Here is a 21032-nt window from a genome sequence, read left to right as displayed (position 1 = left end):
ATTATTCATCACTCTGGAAAAGTGAATCTGAAAGTCTTCAGATAGGCAGGTACTGAAGTCGTCTCATCTCCTTGGATGAGACGACTTCAGGGAATGTGGATTCTGGAGCTCAGCGATCTGAGTGTGAATCCCAGCTCTGTCTCTTATGAGGTCTGTGCCCTTGGACAAGCTGTTTGACGTCGCCATGCCTTAGTTTTACATTCTATTATATAATATAATTTTGATTATAAAATAAAAAGCTACTTTCCTCATAGGGATATTTCCAATTAATATGTCAAGCACTGAGACAATGCTAAGTGTGCAGTCCTCTTCCCCTGCTATGATTTGCATTACTGATGTCCTCAGTCACCTGTCTCATTTCTGTCACTTGCTGGGCTTCTGCTGGTATTTATGTGTGTGCCACCTTAATGCAAAGGCTTTGGTCTCAGCCTTGGTACTTAATTGGTTTTCTCTTTCCTGTACTGTATTTAAAGATTTGCAGAAAGTCAGTGTATGTATTTGACTGGTTGTTGTTGAAATGAGAGGAGGTTAATTATACACACCTAAAGGTTACACCTGTAGCAGGGATCGCCAGCTTCAGGCTAGGACTCAGCTGCTCTGCCACCTGCTCTGATCTGCCTAAATTGTATACCTTTTGTCACTACTGCCTGATTTTCTGGGGTCCTCCATGTGATTTCTTGGCTATGGTTACGAAGGGAAACAGAGACTCACGCCTTTTGACACACGCCATACCTTTAGGCTCCGACCCTAGAAACACCAGTGGTCCTCTTTGTGTGGCCATATGGTCCAATTTTACAGTGTTTGCAGGATATGGGCTGACACTCAGATGAAACTCTGGCTGTCCAACTGGACTCAGCCAATGACACAGATGTTCTTCTGCTTTTCCTTAAACAAATGGGGGAGTGGGTGAGGGGCAGTGACCTTAGCTGAGAAGAGACCCCAGGAGGAGGGGAGGCTAGCTGTGACTGCTACTGACTGGTCTTGACTGCTGCCAGCAGCAGCAGGCATGGAAATCTAGCAAGGAGGAGACAGCATAGACATCCACTAAATTTGCAGGAAACAGCCATGTTGCCTACCTTCTTCTGGGACACTTTCTCCTCATCACTAGACTAGCGACAGAAGTTTTACCTAGAAATTTCCCATTAAATGTACGTAGTGAACAATGGGAGGTGAGAAATCTTCCTGTCCTTCCCTCCTGTCCCCTTTCATGTGTAGGGGTGTAGTTAAGTGCTGAGACCCGCCACTCCAGACTAATGTATCCACGGCTGCCTCACATTATGTCAGTACTTCCTGCACATGCCGTCCCCTGTTAATCCTCACTGCAACTAGGGAGCCCGAAATGGCCCACAGGGATCTCCTATGGAATTCTACCCTGCAGGTAGCCATAGACACACGCTACTGTAATGAAAGGGAAATGGAGCATGGATACAAAACCATTTTTAAAAATATATACAGGGCTTAACAAAGGTAAGGAAGATGGTTCATAACAGAGGGCCAAGTGAAGGCCCCAGCTGTTCAGGGGACCACAGTGGTTGGGGGGGGAGGGGTATGTTATATGTTGAAGATGAAGAGGGCGTGGGAGGACAGGCTATAAAAACACAGTGGGAGGCTTCTATCCTTGGCATCCAGGAAGGGCAGCTTTTTTCCCTTCAGAAATGGTGCCCAATAAATTGGGGCTGGGGAGAGATGGAGATGCAGAGATGACGAGGCTCTCATCGTGCAGAGTCTCTTCCTAACAAATTAGGAACTAAGGTAATTTGCTCAAGCAAAGAGGCAGAGGGGCAAGAGGGGTGGGAGTTTGGGACATTAATGTATCAGCCGTGAGAAATGTGATTAGTGATAAAGCAGAAATGAATGAAATCAATTTGATTAATATTATTAGTAACACTCTCTGAGCATATATTACACCAAGCTGTGTACACTAATCACTTTTTGTGCTTTCCCTCATTTACTTCTCCTAAGGACAAAGAAAATATTGTTAACCCCATTTTTTTAATAAGGTGAATTAGGCTCAATGTTTCGTTCAAGGTTATACAAATAATAACTAATGGAACTGAGACCCGTGACGGCACAGGCTGAGACAGCAATGAAGGTTAACCTGGCTTAGGGACCCGCAGGCTGGATATTGCAGAGGATGGAGATAGTTTTCTCAGGTGAGGTGATTCAACAGGTAAAGACAAACAGGGGACGTTTCAGACCCACCTGAAGGTAGGAAGCCAAAGAACATCTTCTATGAGAGTAGTAATGACGGGTCTTCTTTGAACAGAATCCAGTTGACCTGTAATGGGAAGACCGAGTGAGACAGAAGTAAGAAAATGTTGTAGGCAGAGAATTTGGAGCTGTTCATTACTGCAGCACAATACAGCGTGTCCTTTCTAATGCAAATAGTTGGCAGGTTCTGACGTGTGACAGAATAAACTAGACTGCACGTTCAGATGCAGCAGCCCTTGCCCTACCTCCAAATCTTCTGATTTGAAAGTTGAACTGAGACGGGGTCGTGAAATCTTTAATAAGATGCTTAGGCTATGCCATGCTCACCAAGTTTCAAGAGCCAGCCCGTCAGTCAACCTTTATGAACTTGAGACTGCTAAGGTATGTTTGTGTAACTGAAAAAGGAGCCTAATGCAACAGTAAGTTACCAAAAAGTCATGAAGGCTCTTTTTAGCTTGAAGCAGCCTGTGGCAGGGCACAAGATTTCAGCTCCTACCCTGTTTCCCCGAAAATAAGACAGTGTCTCATTTTAAGGTATGCTCCCCAAAGATGCGCTAGATCTTATTTTCAGGGGACGTCTTATCTTTCCTGTAAGTAGGTCTTATTTTCGGGGAAACAGGGTAGTAACCCTCAAGGATGAGTAGCTTTGTACAGAGCATAAAAACCCGATCTCAAAAGGCTATTAAACTTTCTTTCTTTACCAAAGAAGGTAAATTTTTTCAAAAATTGTCCATGCGTGCAGCCTTCTGATATTGTATCAAGTGAACATACAACTAACATGGACTGAGATATTAATTTATGTCAGTTTTAACACATCTGAGATTTTAAGGATATTCTTTTTTTTTTTTTTATTGTTGGGGATTCATTGAGGGTACAGGTTACATTGAAGCCAGGTTACACTGATTTTAAGGATATTCTTAACTATCAATACCAGGTCACACTGGTTGGCAAATTGTTCAGGTATTGGTGCAGAAGGAAGAGGCTGACTCTTTTTATAATCAAAAGACAAAGCCATGTTTAATTTTATTGAAATCTAAAGTGATTTTCTGTAATTCAAAATTATTAGCATTTTTATCAGAATTTAAAAATTGCACCAACCCAGGAATGGATTAACAAGCTGTGGTATATGTATACCGTGGAATACTATTCAGCCATTAAAAAAATGGAGACTTTACATCCTTCGTATTAACCTGGATGGAAGTGGAAGACATTATTCTTAGTAAAGCATCACAAGAATGGAGAAGCATGAATCCTATGTACTCAATTTTGATATGAGGACAATTAATGACAATTAAGGTTATGGTGGGGGAAGGAAAAGCAGAGAGAGGGAAGGAGGGAGGGGGGTGGGGCCTTGGTGCGTGCCACGCCTTCTGGGGGCAAGACATGATTGCAAGAGGGACTTTACCTAACAAATGCAACCAGCGTAACCTGGCTTATTGTACCCTCAATAAATCCCCACCAATAAAAAAAAAAAAATTAAAAAATTGCATTTATACAAATATCTCCCTTTCTCCCAATAAGGATAAGACTAATTTATTTCAACTAAATAGTAACTGATGGACTATATTTTAAATTTAGGGGAACTTAAAAAAATGTTCGAATAGTCTTGTAGACAATACATAAGTATAGGGTAAAGGCATAATTTATATTTGTAATTTTTATGTAGTAAACCTGATTATAAACTGGTAAAGGTAGAACAGATGATAAAAACTAGTTGAAATGATTTGCAAAAAGAAGTGCTAGACTGCCATCTACTGTTCAAAGGAATCACAGTTTGTTAGATTTCCCCCCGCTTCATTTGTACAAATGTATGAGGAGTGTATACAATTTTGTTGCAAGCATGGAGTGACAGCGGTGAAGTCAGGGCTTTTAGGGTCTTTGTCACCCAAACTATTAATGAGATTTTTTTTTTTTTTTGCAGTTTTTGGCTGGGGCCGGGTTTGAACCTGCCACCTCCGGTATATCGGGCTGGCACCCTATTTCTTTGAGCCACAGGCACCGCTCTATTAATGAGATCTTAATGTGTGTTATCCTTGGAAGATGGAGGGGTAGAGAAACATGAAATTTGTGAAAAATAGAGATTATAAGCCTGCATCTCAGCTATTGTAGTACTATGGAATGGAGTGGGATTCAGAAATCTCCCTTTGTAAGAACCCCCCTAGTTGCTTCTGTGTAGGTGTTTTTCTAAGCATACCTTAAGAATTATTCCGAGATGGCTATTGTAAGTATAACGTGCCCTTTAAACATGCTAGGCAGCACACAGTCCCATCAGTGACCCATGCATCACAGATGGTCAGATTGCCTAACTGTTTAAAAATGTGAATCCATTTACAGCTATGTAGACATCTGTTAATGCTTGAATAATGCTTTCTCTCTAGGTTTTATCTGTGGCATTCTCTAATCAAATTTGCATTATGTAGTATTGTTTTCTTCATGCTTCCTCTATTTGTTTTCCACGGGGACTATACATTTTGGAAAGGATTGCATTTTACTGTTTGTTTTCACCCTAATCATGTACTCACTTCCTCTTTTTTCTGGTAGGATAATTATTGATGGAGCTAATCTGACCATATCTAATGTCACGTTAGAGGACCAAGGTGTTTACTCCTGTGTAGCTCAAACTGCCCTCGATAGCATTGCCACTGTAACTCAACTAACCGTCCTTGGTAAGTGCACTAACTAGTGAGAAATCTCTGTTCTTTTTTGTCTCTACTGCTGATTAAATCCCATTATTCCTAGGCAATAAAGCCAGTGATTATATGAGCCTCTACACATATATTAATTATGTGTAGAATTTGAATTATTTGAATTTGAATTATTCATTTAAAAAGTAACATGACTTTTAAATGCTTTCTCCTCTTTTCATATAAAAGAAATTAATTAATGCTTAATTTCTTATCCCTACATGAGTAAGGTTGCCAATAGCAGTGGGAGGTAAATGTTGCTATTGGACTAAAGAAAAACAAAAGCATACTCAAGTTCAAAGTGCTTTTGAGCTACCCTTTTCTGGTGTGCAGAGAAACAGGGTTGAGGAATAAAGATGGGCTAGAGTGAAGGGTCCAGAGCTGGATGCATAGGGGCCATACTCTAAGCCAGAGGCATAGACTGAGTTCTGAGGGTTGCAGCAAGGGCAGGAAAGGGACTTCCAGTGTGCAGTAGAAGAATGCCTTTGTTTTTGTTATTTTTTTTTAAGACGATAATGCTCATTAGAAAACAGTGTGCACACTCCACTGGTGTAATCAATGCAATTACCTCTGAAATCACTAGTGTTTAAAACTCTTAGACCATCTGCTGAATGTTTTCCAGTTTCCCTTCCAGATTCACTCTGCACCAGCTCTTTGACCTAGAAGCCTGGTTTGTAAGGACAATATCAACAAACAGCTAGCCTTCTAGCTTTCCTTCGGCTCAGCCAAGAGGGATCCTTGGGGGTAGAGGGGTGGGTGGGGGTGTGTGTTCTCTTTCTTCTTTCCCTGCGGGCTGGCTGGCTTTGTCCTACTGCCAAAGTCATAGCTTCCTCAGAGGGGCTTTCTCCACATCATTCCATCATTTGTATATTTCCTTCCTCCCTCCCTCCCTCCCTCCTTCCTTCCTTCCTTTCTTTTTTTTGGAGACAGAGTCTCACTATGTCACCCTCCGTAGAGTGCAGTGATGTCACAGCTCACAGCAACTTTAAACTCTTGGGCTTAAATGATTCTTTTGCCTCAGTCTCCCGGAGTAGCTGGAACTATAGGTCCACATCATTCCTTTTCTTCTATAAGATTCTAGTAACTGTTACCTCCCCACCAGTATTTCAAGTCCCTTCTACCCAGCCAATCCCCCCAGATAGCCTGGCTGTACCATTTTAAGAATGTTTATTAAAAATTTTAGAAAAACCTGAACTGGTGTGAGCTATTAATTAATTATCTGCAGTGACCCTGATAGTTAGGGATATATTTTCCAGTTACTATTTATTCTGGTTCAGTGGGCACCATGTGGTCTTGCCTTTCATTGGCTGATGTTCCTTAGAAGCGTTTGGCTTTGCCCAAATTCCTTTATCATATGTCTAGACTCATCACAGTTGTTACCAGGCCCTTGGCGCCTTAGCACTGTGGTTGGTGGGTACACAGGTAGGTTGCTAACAAAGAGTGTGGTGATATAGACTATGAGGAAGAAATTCAGTCTCTTCTGAGGCAGACTGATGAAAAAGGGACACACAGGCTGGGTCTCTTGAAGTGAAGCAAAGGGCCAGCACATCTCAAGTGAAACACATGGCCAGGAGGTTAGTTTCTAAAAGAAAGAAGACTCTGAATCTTTCTATACGGAAAAGTTACCTGTTGAACAGGGACACCTGAGCTTAAACAGTTATATTAGCATGAAATAAATGTTTATTATGGTAACCCAGTGGGGGGAGGGAGGGGGAAGAAATAAGAACAGTTCCCAGGTTGGAGAAGTTATGGATCTGTGCACTTTGCTCAGCAAAATTGGACTTTGAGCCATAGGGATCTGATCTTTCTCAAGTAGAAAGGCTCAGTCCTCTTGTAATTTTTCCAACAGTAATTCACCAGAAAAAATAGTTGAGCTTTACATAAGCTGGAATTTATCAGCGCCCCAAAGAGTGTAGGGGTTTGGGCAATGGCAGCACCGAGGGGCGTGGTTTCCTACTGTGTGATCTTTGGTTTTTCACTGTACTTAAAAAATTTAAGATTTTGGCTGAATCCAGTGGCTCACACCTGTAATCCTAGCACTCTGGGAGGCCGAAGTAGGAGGATTGACTGAGGTCAGGAGTCCAAGACAAGCCTGAGCAGGAGGGAGACCCTGGTTCTACTCAAAATAGAAAAAATAGCTGGTCACTGGGGTGGGTACCTGTAGTCCCAGCTACTCAGAAGGCTGAGGTAGGAGGCCCGCTCGAGCCCAGGAGTTAAGAGGTTGCCGTGAGGGGCGGCGCCTGTGGCTGAGTGAGTAGGGCGCCGGCCCCATATGCCGAGGGTGGCGGGTTCAAGCCCAGCCCCGGCCAAACTGCAACAAAAAAATAGCCGGGCGTTGTGGCAGGCGCCTGTAGTCCCAGCTGCTTGGGAGGCTGAGGCAGGAGAATCGCGTAAGCCCAAGAGTTAGAGGTTGCTGTGAGCCGTGGGCCGCCACGGCACTCTACCTGAGGGCGGTACAGTGAGACTCTGTCTCTACAGGAAAAAAAAAAAAAAGAGGTTGCCGTGAGCTATGACAATGCCAAGGCATTCTACTCAGGGCAACATAGTGAGACTCTATCTCAAAATAAAGAAAAAGGAAAGGAAAATTAAGATTTTATTTTTTCATTTTTATAATAACGCTGCTTTTTTTGTAGAACTATTAAATTTTGTTAATTTTACATAATGCTGGCTATGATTATATGACTATTTAGGTATGAAGTAATCTACCACAATTTTGAGAATAAAAATATTTTATTCTATTGGGTAAGCTGCATTTTTAATCTTCTTTGATGTTTGCATTCTCATTTTTTAGAACAACCTCTGGTTTACGAACAGGTATCTCAATAACTGACAATAATGAATGTGCCATAGTTGGTTTCTAAAGGATTTTTTCCTCCCTGGAAGACAATTTTTAAAAACATATGCTTGACCCACTTCATTCAGAAGTTATTTTCAAAAGCCTTGAAAGAAACACGCTTGTAAGAATATCATTTTTTAAACCCTCAGCTGGGAGTTCATCAATTCTAGCTCCATACAATCCTTAGAGGAAGCGGATTTTAATCTCATATGCACATGCAGCCTTAGTTATTTTAGGAAACGTCAGAAATCAGTGGACTCTTAGGAAGTACTGAAAATAAACAAGTTGCTTGAGCTCAGAGACTCTGAAAATCATTGAAGAAATATTTCCTATTTAAGGCCCTAAAGTTTGAAGACATTTGTGAGCCACATTCAAGAAAAAAAAAAAATCTGAAATGAGAAGGATACTTGTTGTCAATCTAAATTTTCAACAACTGTCAAATATTCAAAGGGAGCAGTAACTGGCGCTTTCCACTTAGAGAAGAAAGAGCCCATTGAAGGGCGGCATTAGATAATACCCTCATTAACTCCCCTCTGGGACAAGATAAATGTCCTTCAATACCTGAAAGAATTCAAATCACATTTAGGTAGTAAGGACCATTAGAGATAAGATTTCCTTTTTACTGTTACTTTGTTTTAAAAGTACCAGAAATTTCCATGTACTTAACACCCTAAAATTTGTCATCACCTACTCAATTTTCCAGTTTCTGTAACAACATTTATCAGTGCCAAATTTCCCTCTTCCAATATAAACAGCTTTGCTAGTTTTTTTCAGTACTCTGGGTGAAGAGTATACGTGTTGCTATATTATATTGAAAATCTATTGCTATAAGTCACAATAAAAGTCCAACACAGTTACAGAAAAGAAAGATCCTTCCTCTTGAAAGTCCTTTTAGTAACAGACAGGTGATGCATCAGGCATATAACTAAATATGAGCCGGAAGAAAAAAAGTAATCTATGTGAGATACTCATGTTTCTCAAACTTGAGAAAACTGGAAATGCAGATTCCTGGGTCCAACGCCTTCAGTGAGCTAAGAGCCTAGGAATCTTCACCGTTTTATTTTGTTTTTTGAGACAGAATCTCACTCTGTCGCCCTGGGTAGAGTGTTGTGGTATCATCACAGCTAACAGCAACCTCAACCTCTTGGGCTCAAGAGATATTCTTGCCTCAGCCTCCCGAGTAGCTGGGACTATAGTTGCTTGCCACAATGCCCGGCTACTTCTATTTTTAGTAGAGACTGGTCTTCCTCCTGTTTGGGGTGATCTTGAACTCCTGAGCCTCGGTCTCTTAGGATTACAAGTCTGAGCCACCTCCCAGGCCATCCATTGTTAATAAATACCCCTAAAAGAATTCTGATACCCCTGGTCAAGGTTAACCCTTTCAGAAATATAATCAGAGAAGAGGGAGATAAAATAGTCAAGTGTGGGGATAGATAGGAAGGAAGCTGCCTTTGAGGTAGAACCTCAGAGGCTGATGAGGTGTGAGCAGCTAAGATCAGAGATGGGCCCAGTGAGGAAGTGTGGCTTGAGCAAGGAAATTGGGCAAACAAAGGCAGTAATCTGTACTTTTCCTTTATCTTTATCTTTTTTTTTATTGATTAGATGTTCCAGATCCACCAGAAAACCTTCATTTGTCTGACAGAGAGAACAGGAGTGTTCGGCTGACCTGGGAAGCTGGTGATGACCACAATAGCAATATTAGCGGTAGGAGGACTTGAGGCCACTCTTTTCCTTACCGTACAGGATCAAAATGAATGTTGAAGTCATTTTTTAACCACCCTTAGTGGATTATCCACTAAAATATCCTTTTCAGTTTTTAATATTACATGTAAGTTTTAGCATAACTTGAGCATACTCAATACCTTCTAATGTTTTCCCATGTCCCTACTGTCAGAGTATATTGTCGAATTTGAAGGAAACAAAGAAGAACCAGGAAGGTGGGAGGAACTGACTAGAGTCCAAGGAAAGGCAACAACAGTGATATTACCTTTGGCTCCATATGTAAGATACCAGTTCAGGGTCAAAGCCGTGAATGAAGTAGGGAGAAGTGAACCCAGCCAGCCATCAGACCACCATGAGACACCACCAGCAGGTATGCAGGCCCTCACATTGGGTTTCAAAGAAAATATTTCAGTTTGGTCCTATCTTTGAATATCTAAAAAATAAAAGAGTATAGGTCTATTAAATTTCTCCAAATAGCTTGAAAGGTTCTATAAACTAACAACATGAAATACTCAAAGTACATCGGTTTCAGAAGAATTTTGTAGGAGGTTGAGAGAATTTTGTAGGAGAGCAAGAAATTTGGAGGGGAGGTGCCATGTGAGAAAACGTGACTCTTGAGTAATTTCTAGTAGCTAAACATTGTATCTAAGTCCATTCTACATTAGAGTTCAGAGTATAGCAAACTCAAGGATTCAACTTTCTGATACAAAACTTTTGACTCACTGTAGACACTTGGATGAATTTTTAATATATTTAACATCATTAATTTTTTTTAATTTAAAATACAATTTCATTTTAATTATTTAAGACATAACAGTTTCATCACCTAACTGTACCATCCCCAAATAGCCTGAACATTTTCCTATAATTTTTATGTACTTAGTGTATTTTTATAGTTCGATATCTATCCAAATTTCCAAAATGCATGTTCTTTAACTCTCTAGAGGGACAGTGCTAAAATTTGTGTTACTGAATTGGCATTGGTTATAATTGTGGTCATAGTATGGATAAACTAAGATGCTAGAATAGACTTCTCTTTTTGGACTGAGAAAAAGCAAGTCGAGGTAATAATTGAATGAGATACTTGTGTGAATGTAATGTGTGTCTTACTTTGCACTAACCTCCATACTTGGCCATTTCTAATAAAATGGATCCATCTGGATATATTCCGGCTATCCTATGTGTTTTTTTTCTATTTGATGTCCTTAAAACTTGGCTGCTGTTATTAATGCCTAATGTTTAGGCATTAGGCATTTTTTTCCTACAAATATTCACAACATATATTTCTAATGACAATTCTGATGGAAAAAGTAAACCAGATTTCAAATTAAAGCCTATTTTAAAAGTAGGTTTAAAATTAGAAAACATGTTTAAAAATTTAAAAAGCGGGTTTTAAATTGATGCATATTTAGTAAACCATCTACTGTCCATTGGGTAATAATTAATATAACTCCAAGAACACCATTATACTCCATTATGTAAAATATATATATTCAAAACTGCCTCAAATCTTTTTCTAGGAACTGAACCAGATAGAAATTAATAACTATAATCAAAGTTATTTAAATATTTTATTTTGGGGGGAATATGAAATGATGATTTATCTCTGGGTTACCATACAGTATGAAAAATAATGTTTATGCTTGTAATTTTCCAGCTCCAGACAAGAATCCACAGAACATAAGAGTTCAGGCTTCTCAACCCAAGGAAATGATTATTAAATGGGAGGTGTGTATTCCTCGATGTATTATGTATTTCTTTGCTCTCTTTTTTCTTTTTCCTATGCGTGCATGCTAAGTACAGTGATAGAACAATCTTTTTAAAATCAAAGAGATAGGATTTGAATATGAAGTTAGTTTGTGGGTTGTCCTCGTCATGTATTTTAAGGATCTTTGTGATTAGAATAATACATCACTACAAAGAGCGAAACGCTAGTGAATGATTTAAGAAGTGAAAGTGATTTAGTTGTAATGTTTCCAAAAGTTTTGGATTCCTGATAGTTTTATTACCAAAATTCTAGATTATCTCTTATTCAAAAAATATTGACAATTTCAAACTAAAATTAGTCTACTTGATATTACATGTATCAAAAGGATTACCCCCAAAGATTTATTTACCACTTCTAAGCACCATTAGGCATTTTGTATCCTTCTTTCTAATTGTGAGGACAACCTTGTCATGAAAGTGTCATTAACACCTTGTACTAGATATAGATGTGACATCCAGGATGATGAGTGTTTTGCCCATCACATCACAACCTGAAATTAACAACGCTAGCATTTAAACTTACATATTTTTGGTTCTCAAAACTCACTTTTCCTACCATTACATCTCTCTGTTAGATGTTGCTAAATAGAATTCTTTTTGAATTCAGCATAAAATTTTATATCTCCTCAGAGAACTTGAATTAGTCTAGTGTTATTTCCAAATTTCTTCTGTAATAGTTAAGAACTTTATTTTCCTCTCCTATTTGAACATATTTCTTTCTTTCTTTTTTTTTTTTTTTGAGACAGAGCCTTACTCTGTCTCATGGGTCATGAACTGCAGCAGTGTAACTCACAGCAACCTCAAACTCCTGGGCTGAAGTGATCCTCTTGCCTCAGCCTCCCACGTAGCTGGGACTACAGCCACCTGCCACAAAGCATGGCTAGTATTAGCAGAGATCATACCTCGCTCGTGCTCAGGCTGGTCTTGAACTACTGAGCTCCAGCAATCTTCTGAGTTGGGCCTCCCAGAGTGCTAGGATTACAGGTGTGAACTGGTGCACCTAGCCTTTTTGGACATATTTCATGAACAGATATATTGACCTCTATGAAAGTAAATTCCCATTCAACCATTTTAATAATATGCCTCCAACATTGAACTCATTGAATTTTGTATAAACATAGAACTTTTTAAACATATGCTAGAATATATTAATTTATTTCCACACTTTGTTTCAGGCATGATTCTTGGGAAAATTTTAAAATGGTAAAGTTTGATTTGCTTTGTTCCTCAAATACTGATCCTTGTTCTCATTATATAATCACATGGCCCATCCCTGCCAAATATTTAGTAAATATTTTTTATGTCAACTTTAACCCTTTGTTTCTATTTCAATGAAATTATGTTTTACAAATTTAAGATGTAGAAAATTTTAAAGAAAATTTAGTCACGTACAGAAACTTAATATATCCAAGAATATTATTCCTTTCCTTGAATTTGTGGTCATGGCTACTACTACATCATTATCTTGATGATTTCAGAATTTATGGTCTGAAATTATGTTACCCTTGTATTCATTTGGAGTGTATCTGTCATATCCTCCTTTACATTCCATAGACATTTCTATAAGGTAGGTGATACAACTGATCAGAGATCACTAATACTACAATAGAACATCTTTACTTGGCCACCTTCCTAAATTGACAAGCTCCTCAAGTTGACCTAATTTTCATAGACTGGACATGCACCACATGAACGGTAACCTAGTTCCTTATGTTGACCACCTCCATATGTTGACCAGTTTGTTATAGTCCCTGGGGTAGTCATCTTACAGAGATTGTACTGTGTATAATTTGCAAGCCAGTTCCTCAGAGAAGCCCACCATGTTCCAGTAATCTTAGCTCATTAATCCTCACCACTCCTTTTGGGAGAGACATGGTCGTTCAAAGGTGTCAGCCTCATTATTTCATACAAAGAAACTGAAACTCCCAGAGTTGAATGACCTCACCCAAATCCCATGTGCTTAGCTATATTGAAAGAATGGTGGAAATGTACAGTCTTCCTTACTGCTCCACTCACACATAGGCCATTTTTTTTCCCTTTAAAAGACACACACCACTGATTACTAATGCTCTGTTCCAATGTTAGAATTTTTTTTTTGAAGAGCAAATGACATGTAATTTAGTAATTAATTGACTAGAGGAAGGAAACCGTCACAGGGCTTTGGATTGACATTCATTATAGGTCCCCTAGTGTTTCATTTTATCTTGAAGTGTCAGTGATCTAATAACTACTAACACAGCCAGTGACATATAAGAATATTCATTCTTTGAATATTGTTTTGTATAGATTATCTTGCAAAAAGGAGTTTCATGCTAGATATTTCCCAAGTGTACAAGCAGATAATATTGGGAATGAATTATGATACCCCCTCCAGAGACTGGCTTACAGCATAATTTCTGTATACAAGATAGTGATTAGAAATACATAATTCATTTAAAAAAAAAAAAGTTGATCTTTCACAAAAGGATTAACAATGCAGATGAGCCCTGGGAACAAAGTAGAAATCTCTACTTTTTGATTGTTAAAGTTTTATTTTGTTTTTTAACATTGAACAGGGTTTGATGAAGCTAACATGTTATTTTAACTTGATGGTAACGCTAGACTTTTTAGTTAGCATGATCTTCTAAAATTCACACATATATTAAGCAGATTTTGACTCACTCATATATTTTAAATGTTGAAGTAAGATAATTTTATTTCTCTCAAAGTACACAAAAACAAATCCACTCCAACCTATTCAGCTAAAATTTACATTAGGATATTTTTTCTTGATAGTCTCTGTTGCTCTTAAGCATATGTGTATATATATGAATTTTAACTTCCTTTATAAAATAAAACATTTCTAATTTGAGAGATAACTAGAAACAAACAAATAAAAAGTTTAAAGCCCACTAATATTCCAGAAATAGGAATTCCTTCAATTACCTGGTTATTATATAACCGGGCCAAGTTGTTTAATTCCTAATGGATCTAGGTTTTATTATGTCTATTACAAGTGTAAGAAAATCCACCTGTTTTTGTTTTTGGCCTGGGCTGGGTTTGAACCTGCCACCTCCGGCATATGGGGCTGGTGCCCCACCCCTTTGAGCCACAGGCACCACCCAAAAATCCACCTGTTTTAAAATGAAATTAAGTGAGATTAAATAGGATACTGTATGACTAGTGTTTAATTAATGACAAGGTGCTGTATTCTTGAAAATTGCTGAGAGATTAGATTTTAAGTGCTCTAACCCCCAAAATAGAAATATGTGCGGTAATATATATGCCATTTAGCTTAATTTATCCATTCCATAGTGTACACATATTTCAAAATAGTATGTTGTATACAATTAATAATAAATAAATAAATAAATAAATAAATAAAAATGTTGAAAAAATTAAAAAACAATAAAATAGAATTAAGAAAGTATAGTAGTCTTTCCAGTTTCTAGATAAGTAGTTATAACCTTGCTCGGCTCATAATATTTTTGAAAACCTTTGAGAAGTATAGACTCTTTTGCCAGATAATTTTGCACAAAAGGTCTTCCTAACAATATCATTGGCTTCTAAGATACTTTGAAAGTTGTCTTTGGGTTCCATTTAGAGATTCTTAGACCGCAAGTGAAAAATCTCTTTTCTAGAGATTCTTTCTGTGTGGGAAACTTCACTGTGGAGGGAACGGGCTGGCCTCCTGACATGCTCTGACATTGCTTCTTGTAGTCTATCTTTGCTGAGGGGCTTATTCTAGAATTTTCTGAGGTTGGCTATTGCCTCAAAGCCAAATAAGAAACATCTCTGCTGTTCCTTTAGGATCCGAAGTATCAAAGAAGCTGGCAATATCCCTAAAGTATTTTTCTTAAAAATGGTACAGTTTTTAAAAGATTTCTAGAAAACTTTCTTAAATTTAACTCTTTCCCTTAAAGCAAAACATGTGTAAATGTAATATTATTTGTATGCATTTATTGTCAGTGAGGGCTGAAAGAAATTATATTTCCAAATTACAACATGGCACTAAAAGCCATTTGGACTGTGCTAAAGCCCTTGGTGAATTTATATCCTTATCATACCAGAAAATATCTTGGAGTAAAACTTTCCAATGAACGCAAGTATAAAAAATGACTATGGAAAAATCTCAGAATTTTTTTTTATTCCATTTAATGCTAGTATTCACTTTGGAATAAGCAGACACTTGAAATTAGTTTGCTGATGTACTACTGTGCTTTCACCTTAATTCAGTCAATACCTTTAATACGTATTTTAGTAAATTACACTGAGTAAAGGAACCTTCCGGGTTCTTTAAGAACACTGCATAAGACATTATGAATCACTCACATACACAGACAAAATTACTATTTATATAATAGTAATTAGGACTTAAATCTAAGACTAAAATTTATTTTTAAATATATTTTGTATAACTGATTCATCTAAATGCACAGCCCCATTTTTGTGAAATGAAGCACAGTTTAAATCAGGTTACTCGTTTTTAAATTAAAGTATTGCTCAATTAAAACTAGAGTGGAAATAACCAATTTCCTGTACTACAAATTCCTCTACCAAATGTTTTTATATAGCAAGATAAATCACTTGATGGAGTATTTTCTCTTAGAAATAGAAGCAGAATAGTCAAGGAGCTAGGAAATTATTTTATTACAGAAAAGGAGCCACTTCTTCTTCTGGGTATTCAAGTATAAACATACATGTTCTTCAAAATTAAAGATTTACATAATCTGTTTCTTCCATGGAAGAAAAATGGAGAAGGATGGACTCAAGTAGAGGAAAGGGTTCTCTGTGCAAAGCCCTGGGGGACATCCCATTCACATCCAAAGAATTCATGGCCATGGCTTTTTTGTTTCTCCCATTTCTTTAGGATTGAAAAGGATGTAGGGGTGGTGCCTGTGGCTCAAAGGAGTAGGGTGCCGGCCCCATATGCCGGAGGTGGCGGGTTCAAACCCAGCCCCGGCCAAAAACTGCAAAAAAAAAAAAAAAGAAAAGGTAGGATGTAGTAGAAGGCATAAGTAAAAGCTAAAACCTTCTCTGGAGTTTCTTTGTAAATTCTTTCATATCTGAAAGCTTAGATGTAATTATGAAGGTATAACCCAAGTTTCCCATTACTTAGGGAGGTGAGGAATTAATTTTCCAACTTACTCTTACTTGATGACAAAATTTTTTCGCAAGTACTTCTAAGCCAAGAAGGGGGATTTAAGATCTCCCAAGGAATGAGCCTTCCATTGCAGTGTTTCTTACTCCACTTATGCTGGCTCGCCACCAACTCTGAGCCAGCTGAAAGAATCTTGCTTCTGTTTTAGCCTTTGAAATCCATGGAGCAGAATGGACCAGGGCTGGAGTACAGAGTGACTTGGAAGCCACAGGGAGCCCCAGTGGAGTGGGAAGAAGAAACAGTGACAAATCACACACTGCGGGTGATGACACCCACTGTCTATGCTCCTTATGATGTCAAAGTCCAGGCTGTCAATCAGCTCGGCTCTGGGCCTGAGCCTCTGTCAGTAACTCTCTATTCTGGAGAAGACTGTAAGTGACACACGTGAAACTACTAAACACATCAATCACAGTGTTTCTCAAATATATTGCTTTTATGTTGACAAATGTTTGCTTGTAAAAAGGATATACTAATTGTGGATGATAAAAAAAAAAAACCACCTTCTGGGGCAAGACACGATTGCAAGAGGGACTTTGCCTAACAAATGCAATCAGTGTAATATGGTTTATTGTACCCTCAATGAATCCCCAACAACAAAAAAAAAAACTGTAACGCATGGTTCTTATCTTAAGATTGACTACAGGACAGCTGATAGAGTGCTAAGGAAGGACCCTAAAATTTTCAAGTGTATCCAGTTTCCTAACAAAGCTGTTTTCTACATTGAAAATCAAAGCCCTGGAATCATAACTGCAATCACTTAAGCAGCATAACTGTCATAAAGTTTTAAATTACATTTGCCCTTACTTGTCAAGGACTTCCTGATAGCCACATGCAGTCATGCTCTGAGCCTCAGTTGCGTGTCTGGAGCCCTCCTACTCCTATCACTGATGAGACACAAACCCAGACTGGTATATAGAATTATACACACACACAGTTTTGAGGTTCTGATGATTTGATCATACTTTTAAATATTGATACCATAGTAACTGCTGCAAATAAATTCTTAGAAAAGGAAAAAGATACTGCATTCTGTATTGTTAATGCAGTGAATGACATTAAGAGCTATAATTATTCTTCTCTCGGAATCCAAAGTAATAATTTAACCCCAAAAGGGAAGATAATTGAGAATGAGAAATAACTAACTGCTTATTTACAAGCTGTCTAAATTCTGCTACCCAAGTAAAAGGACATAAAAAACATATCACATGTGATCTAAGATAGTATTAGACTTGACTACTCTGAGCTTAGTTTATTTCTTTATAGTAAGAACCCCTATAAAATAAGGACAATAATACCCTCCTCTCAGGCTTATCCTAAAAATTGCATGAGCCCATCCAGGTAAGGCCCTTTGAATAAATAGTCCATGACACGCTCAATTAACGTTAGCTGTTATTCATATTTAATTAACAAACTTCTCAAGTGATTTTTATTTATACTACTTGTCTGTACTTGCTAAGAGGCAAACTGCCCACAGAATGATTTCTAAATATATTTTCCTATGTTGTATCCATCTGGAGGAACTCATTTCTTGGTGTGGCACAGAAAATCCTCTTCTCGTAGAAACCTACAGGGGCTGAGAAACTCCACTGTGATGAGAAATTCTCTTGGTTCCATTTAGAATTGATTTCACAGAAGAGCTTTCCCCTGATTAAACATTATGAAAATCACCTTTTAAAAAGGATCATAATAACCAAGTTGGAGGTTATTGGAAGCTCAATCGATCTTACTTACATGCTTAACAGATCCTGATATGGCTCCATTGATCCATGGGGTGGATGTGATAAACAGCACATTAATTAAAGTTACCTGGTCAACAATTCCAAAGGACAGAGTACATGGGCGTCTGAAAGGATATCAGGTATTTATCATTTTTTTCTGTTTGTTGTGGTTGAATTAGTATTTTTCCTGAGTATACATAAAAACTGATTTCAGAAGAAGCCAAAACAGAATCTGCCATGATGGTTGAAATGTTAAAGGATCACTATTTTCATTGCAGATAAATTGGTGGAAAACAAAAAGTCTGTTGGATGGAAGAACACATCCCAAAGAAGTCAACTTTCTAAGATTTTCAGGACAAAGGAACTCTGGAATGGTTCCTTCTTTAGATGCCTTTAGTGAATTTCACTTAACAGTCTTAGCCTACAATTCCAAAGGAGCTGGTCCAGAAAGTGAGCCTTATATATTTCAAACACCAGAAGGAGGTGAGAGAATAAGAACATAGAATAATGTTAACAATGGAAATTATCCAGTGGCCATCTTCAATATTTTATTCCTTATTTGTAATTAGTTAATACTTAACTTCATATGGATTAGCTTCTAAACTTCTATAAAGATTTGTAATCTAATGGGACTTATTTGTTTTAGAAATGTACTAATTTGCGAGTGTTTATTATTGGTCTTGTGTTTTCTAGTACCTGAACAGCCAACTTTTCTCAAGATTATCAAAGTTGATAAAGACGCTGCCACTTTATCTTGGGGACTACCTAAGAAATTAAATGGAAACTTAACTGGCTATCTATTACAATACCAGATAAGTAAGTAAAAATTGGATTTGGAGCTGATCTATGAACATTCATTTTGTCGACTGTTTAGTTTGCAGAGTAGAAAGTCTAATGATGACTTACGTCCATGATTTGTAGACTGATATCCTTCTTTATATCACAGGGGTCTATAAACCAGCTTTCAGGCCAAGCCAGCATGCCGTCTATTTTTATAAATAAAGTTTTGTTAGAGCATGGCTATGTTCACTTGTTTATATATTATCTATAGCTGCTTTCTAACTAGAGTGGCAAAGTTGAGTCATTGCAACATGCCCCGTACAATCTAAAATATTTACAATCTAGCCCTTTACAGAAAAGTTTGCTGATCCTTATTTCAGAAAAAAACCAACATACCACAAACAGGTTTATGTATAAAAAGTTTTGAGAATTAAAAAACATGCCGAAGAGGAGAAGTATTAAGTGACATAATGGAGATTCAGAGCACATGTTAATTCTGCACTACACTCCTTGTGCTTCAGACACATGCTTCCAGACTAATCCTAAACAGAGACTCACCCTTGTATTTACTTAATCCTGTATTGGCAGCCTTCTGGTGCAGAGAAATAGTGAGGGGACTAATGTGTTGTCTTTGATCATTTCTCACAGTATATTCTGCCCACGTGCCATTGTACCATTAGAGTAAAAACAATGTGTCTCCCATCTCTAACAGTCTTCAAGTCTACATGTCATCTTAAAGTGGAAGTTGAGGGACTGACATCATAGAAAACCTTAGTAAAAGCTCCACCCTGAAAATCTTAGACTCTGAGGAAATGAATTTCCTAAACATCAGAACTACAGAGACCCACTCTCCATTGCTTACAAAAGTCAACTTGATCCAAGCCCTGATGTGCCACTCACACATCATTTGAAGAGTTGTAGCCATCCAGGTCACACATTTGCTTCGGCTTCAGATGCCTGAGCTGAATTGAGCACATGTGTTTAAACAGATAAAGGCATTATCTCAGTGGAAGTAGATTTTAGCTTTTTCAAGTGCTTGTCATGCAGGATCAGTACTAAGCAATCTCCCTACAGTACTTCATTTATATAAAAAATCTGTGAGATAGGTACCATCACTGCTTTATGAATGAGGGAATTAAGCTGTATAGAATTTTACAAGTCAAGCAGTAAAATAAGGGTTAAGTAAGAATACAAACCAAAGTCAGTCCAATTCTAGCTGCTGAGCTCTTAACCTGATACTATCTTTTTTTAAATAGCAAATAGTAAGAACTAAAGAAATACCTGAAGATTATTTTATTTTTTTTATTTATTATAGAGACAGAGTCTCACTTTATTGCCCTTGGTAGAGTGCCATGGTGTCACAGCTCATAACAACCTCCAACTCCTGGGCTTAGGTGATTCTTGCCTCAGCCTCCCAAGTAGCTGGGGCTATAGGCATCCACCACAAGGCCCGGCTATTTTTTGTTGCAGTTTGGCTGGGGCCAGGTTTGAGCCCGCCACCCTCGATATATGGGGCTGGCGCCCTACCCACTGAGCCACAGGGGCCGCCCCTGAGGATTTTTTTAAATATCAATTTATTGTCAAGATATGCCTTTTTCTTGTCCTAACAAGAAGCAGCTGAATGTTAATTAAATTCTAACCTTCGTATTGATCTGTATGGGAGATTTAAACTTATAATATTTTGAGAGTAAGTTCTTAGAATATAAGAGAGAAGCTGAAATATTAAAAATTGTAGTGATTATCATACTGCTTGATACGTGGATTTTTTAAATAAAATGATATTATTGTACAATTATTTCGCTCTCTTTTCATAAATCACTGAGACTTTTTAGGGAGTTTATCTTTTTTGTTGTTGTTATTAGATGTTTTAAGTTGTAGCTATTTATATGTATGACAGCTCTATATATCCTCTCCTAAGTTCTTTTTTTTTTTTTTTTTTGAAACAGAGTCTCACTATGTCACCGTGGGTAGAGTGCTGGGGCATCACAGCTCACAGCAACCTCCAACTCTTGGGCTCAAGCGATTCACTTGCCTCTGCCTCCCAAGTAGCTGGGACTACGGTGCCCGCCACAACACCCGGCTATTTTTTGGATGTAGTTGTCATTATTGTTTGGCAGACCAGGGTTGAATTTGAACCCGTCAGCTCGAGTGCATGTGGCTGGCACCCTAGCCGC

General features: G+C 38.0%; 1 protein-coding gene across 4 annotated transcripts in view; it reads left to right on the top strand.

Moving 5' to 3' along the window:
• The window catches only part of CHL1 (cell adhesion molecule L1 like), a 219231-nt gene that overhangs the window by 188247 nt on the left and 9952 nt on the right, over nt 1–21032 (top strand). For all 4 annotated transcript variants that reach the window (XM_053600236.1, XM_053600237.1, XM_053600234.1 and 1 more), the window contains 8 exons: nt 4753–4877; nt 9334–9435; nt 9626–9823; nt 11111–11181; nt 16509–16731; nt 18103–18218; nt 18357–18561; nt 18772–18894. In XM_053600236.1, coding sequence (XP_053456211.1) covers nt 4753–4877; nt 9334–9435; nt 9626–9823; nt 11111–11181; nt 16509–16731; nt 18103–18218; nt 18357–18561; nt 18772–18894 — 1163 coding nt within the window. The remainder of the gene's footprint in view (nt 1–4752; nt 4878–9333; nt 9436–9625; nt 9824–11110; nt 11182–16508; nt 16732–18102; nt 18219–18356; nt 18562–18771; nt 18895–21032) is intronic.

The sequence above is a fragment of the Nycticebus coucang genome, chromosome 8 (assembly GCF_027406575.1).
Source record: "Nycticebus coucang isolate mNycCou1 chromosome 8, mNycCou1.pri, whole genome shotgun sequence".
In the NCBI taxonomy this organism is placed as follows: Eukaryota; Metazoa; Chordata; class Mammalia; order Primates; family Lorisidae; genus Nycticebus; species Nycticebus coucang.
The sequence above is the reverse complement of the archived record's forward strand: the minus strand, read 5'-3'. Positions and strand labels throughout refer to the sequence as shown.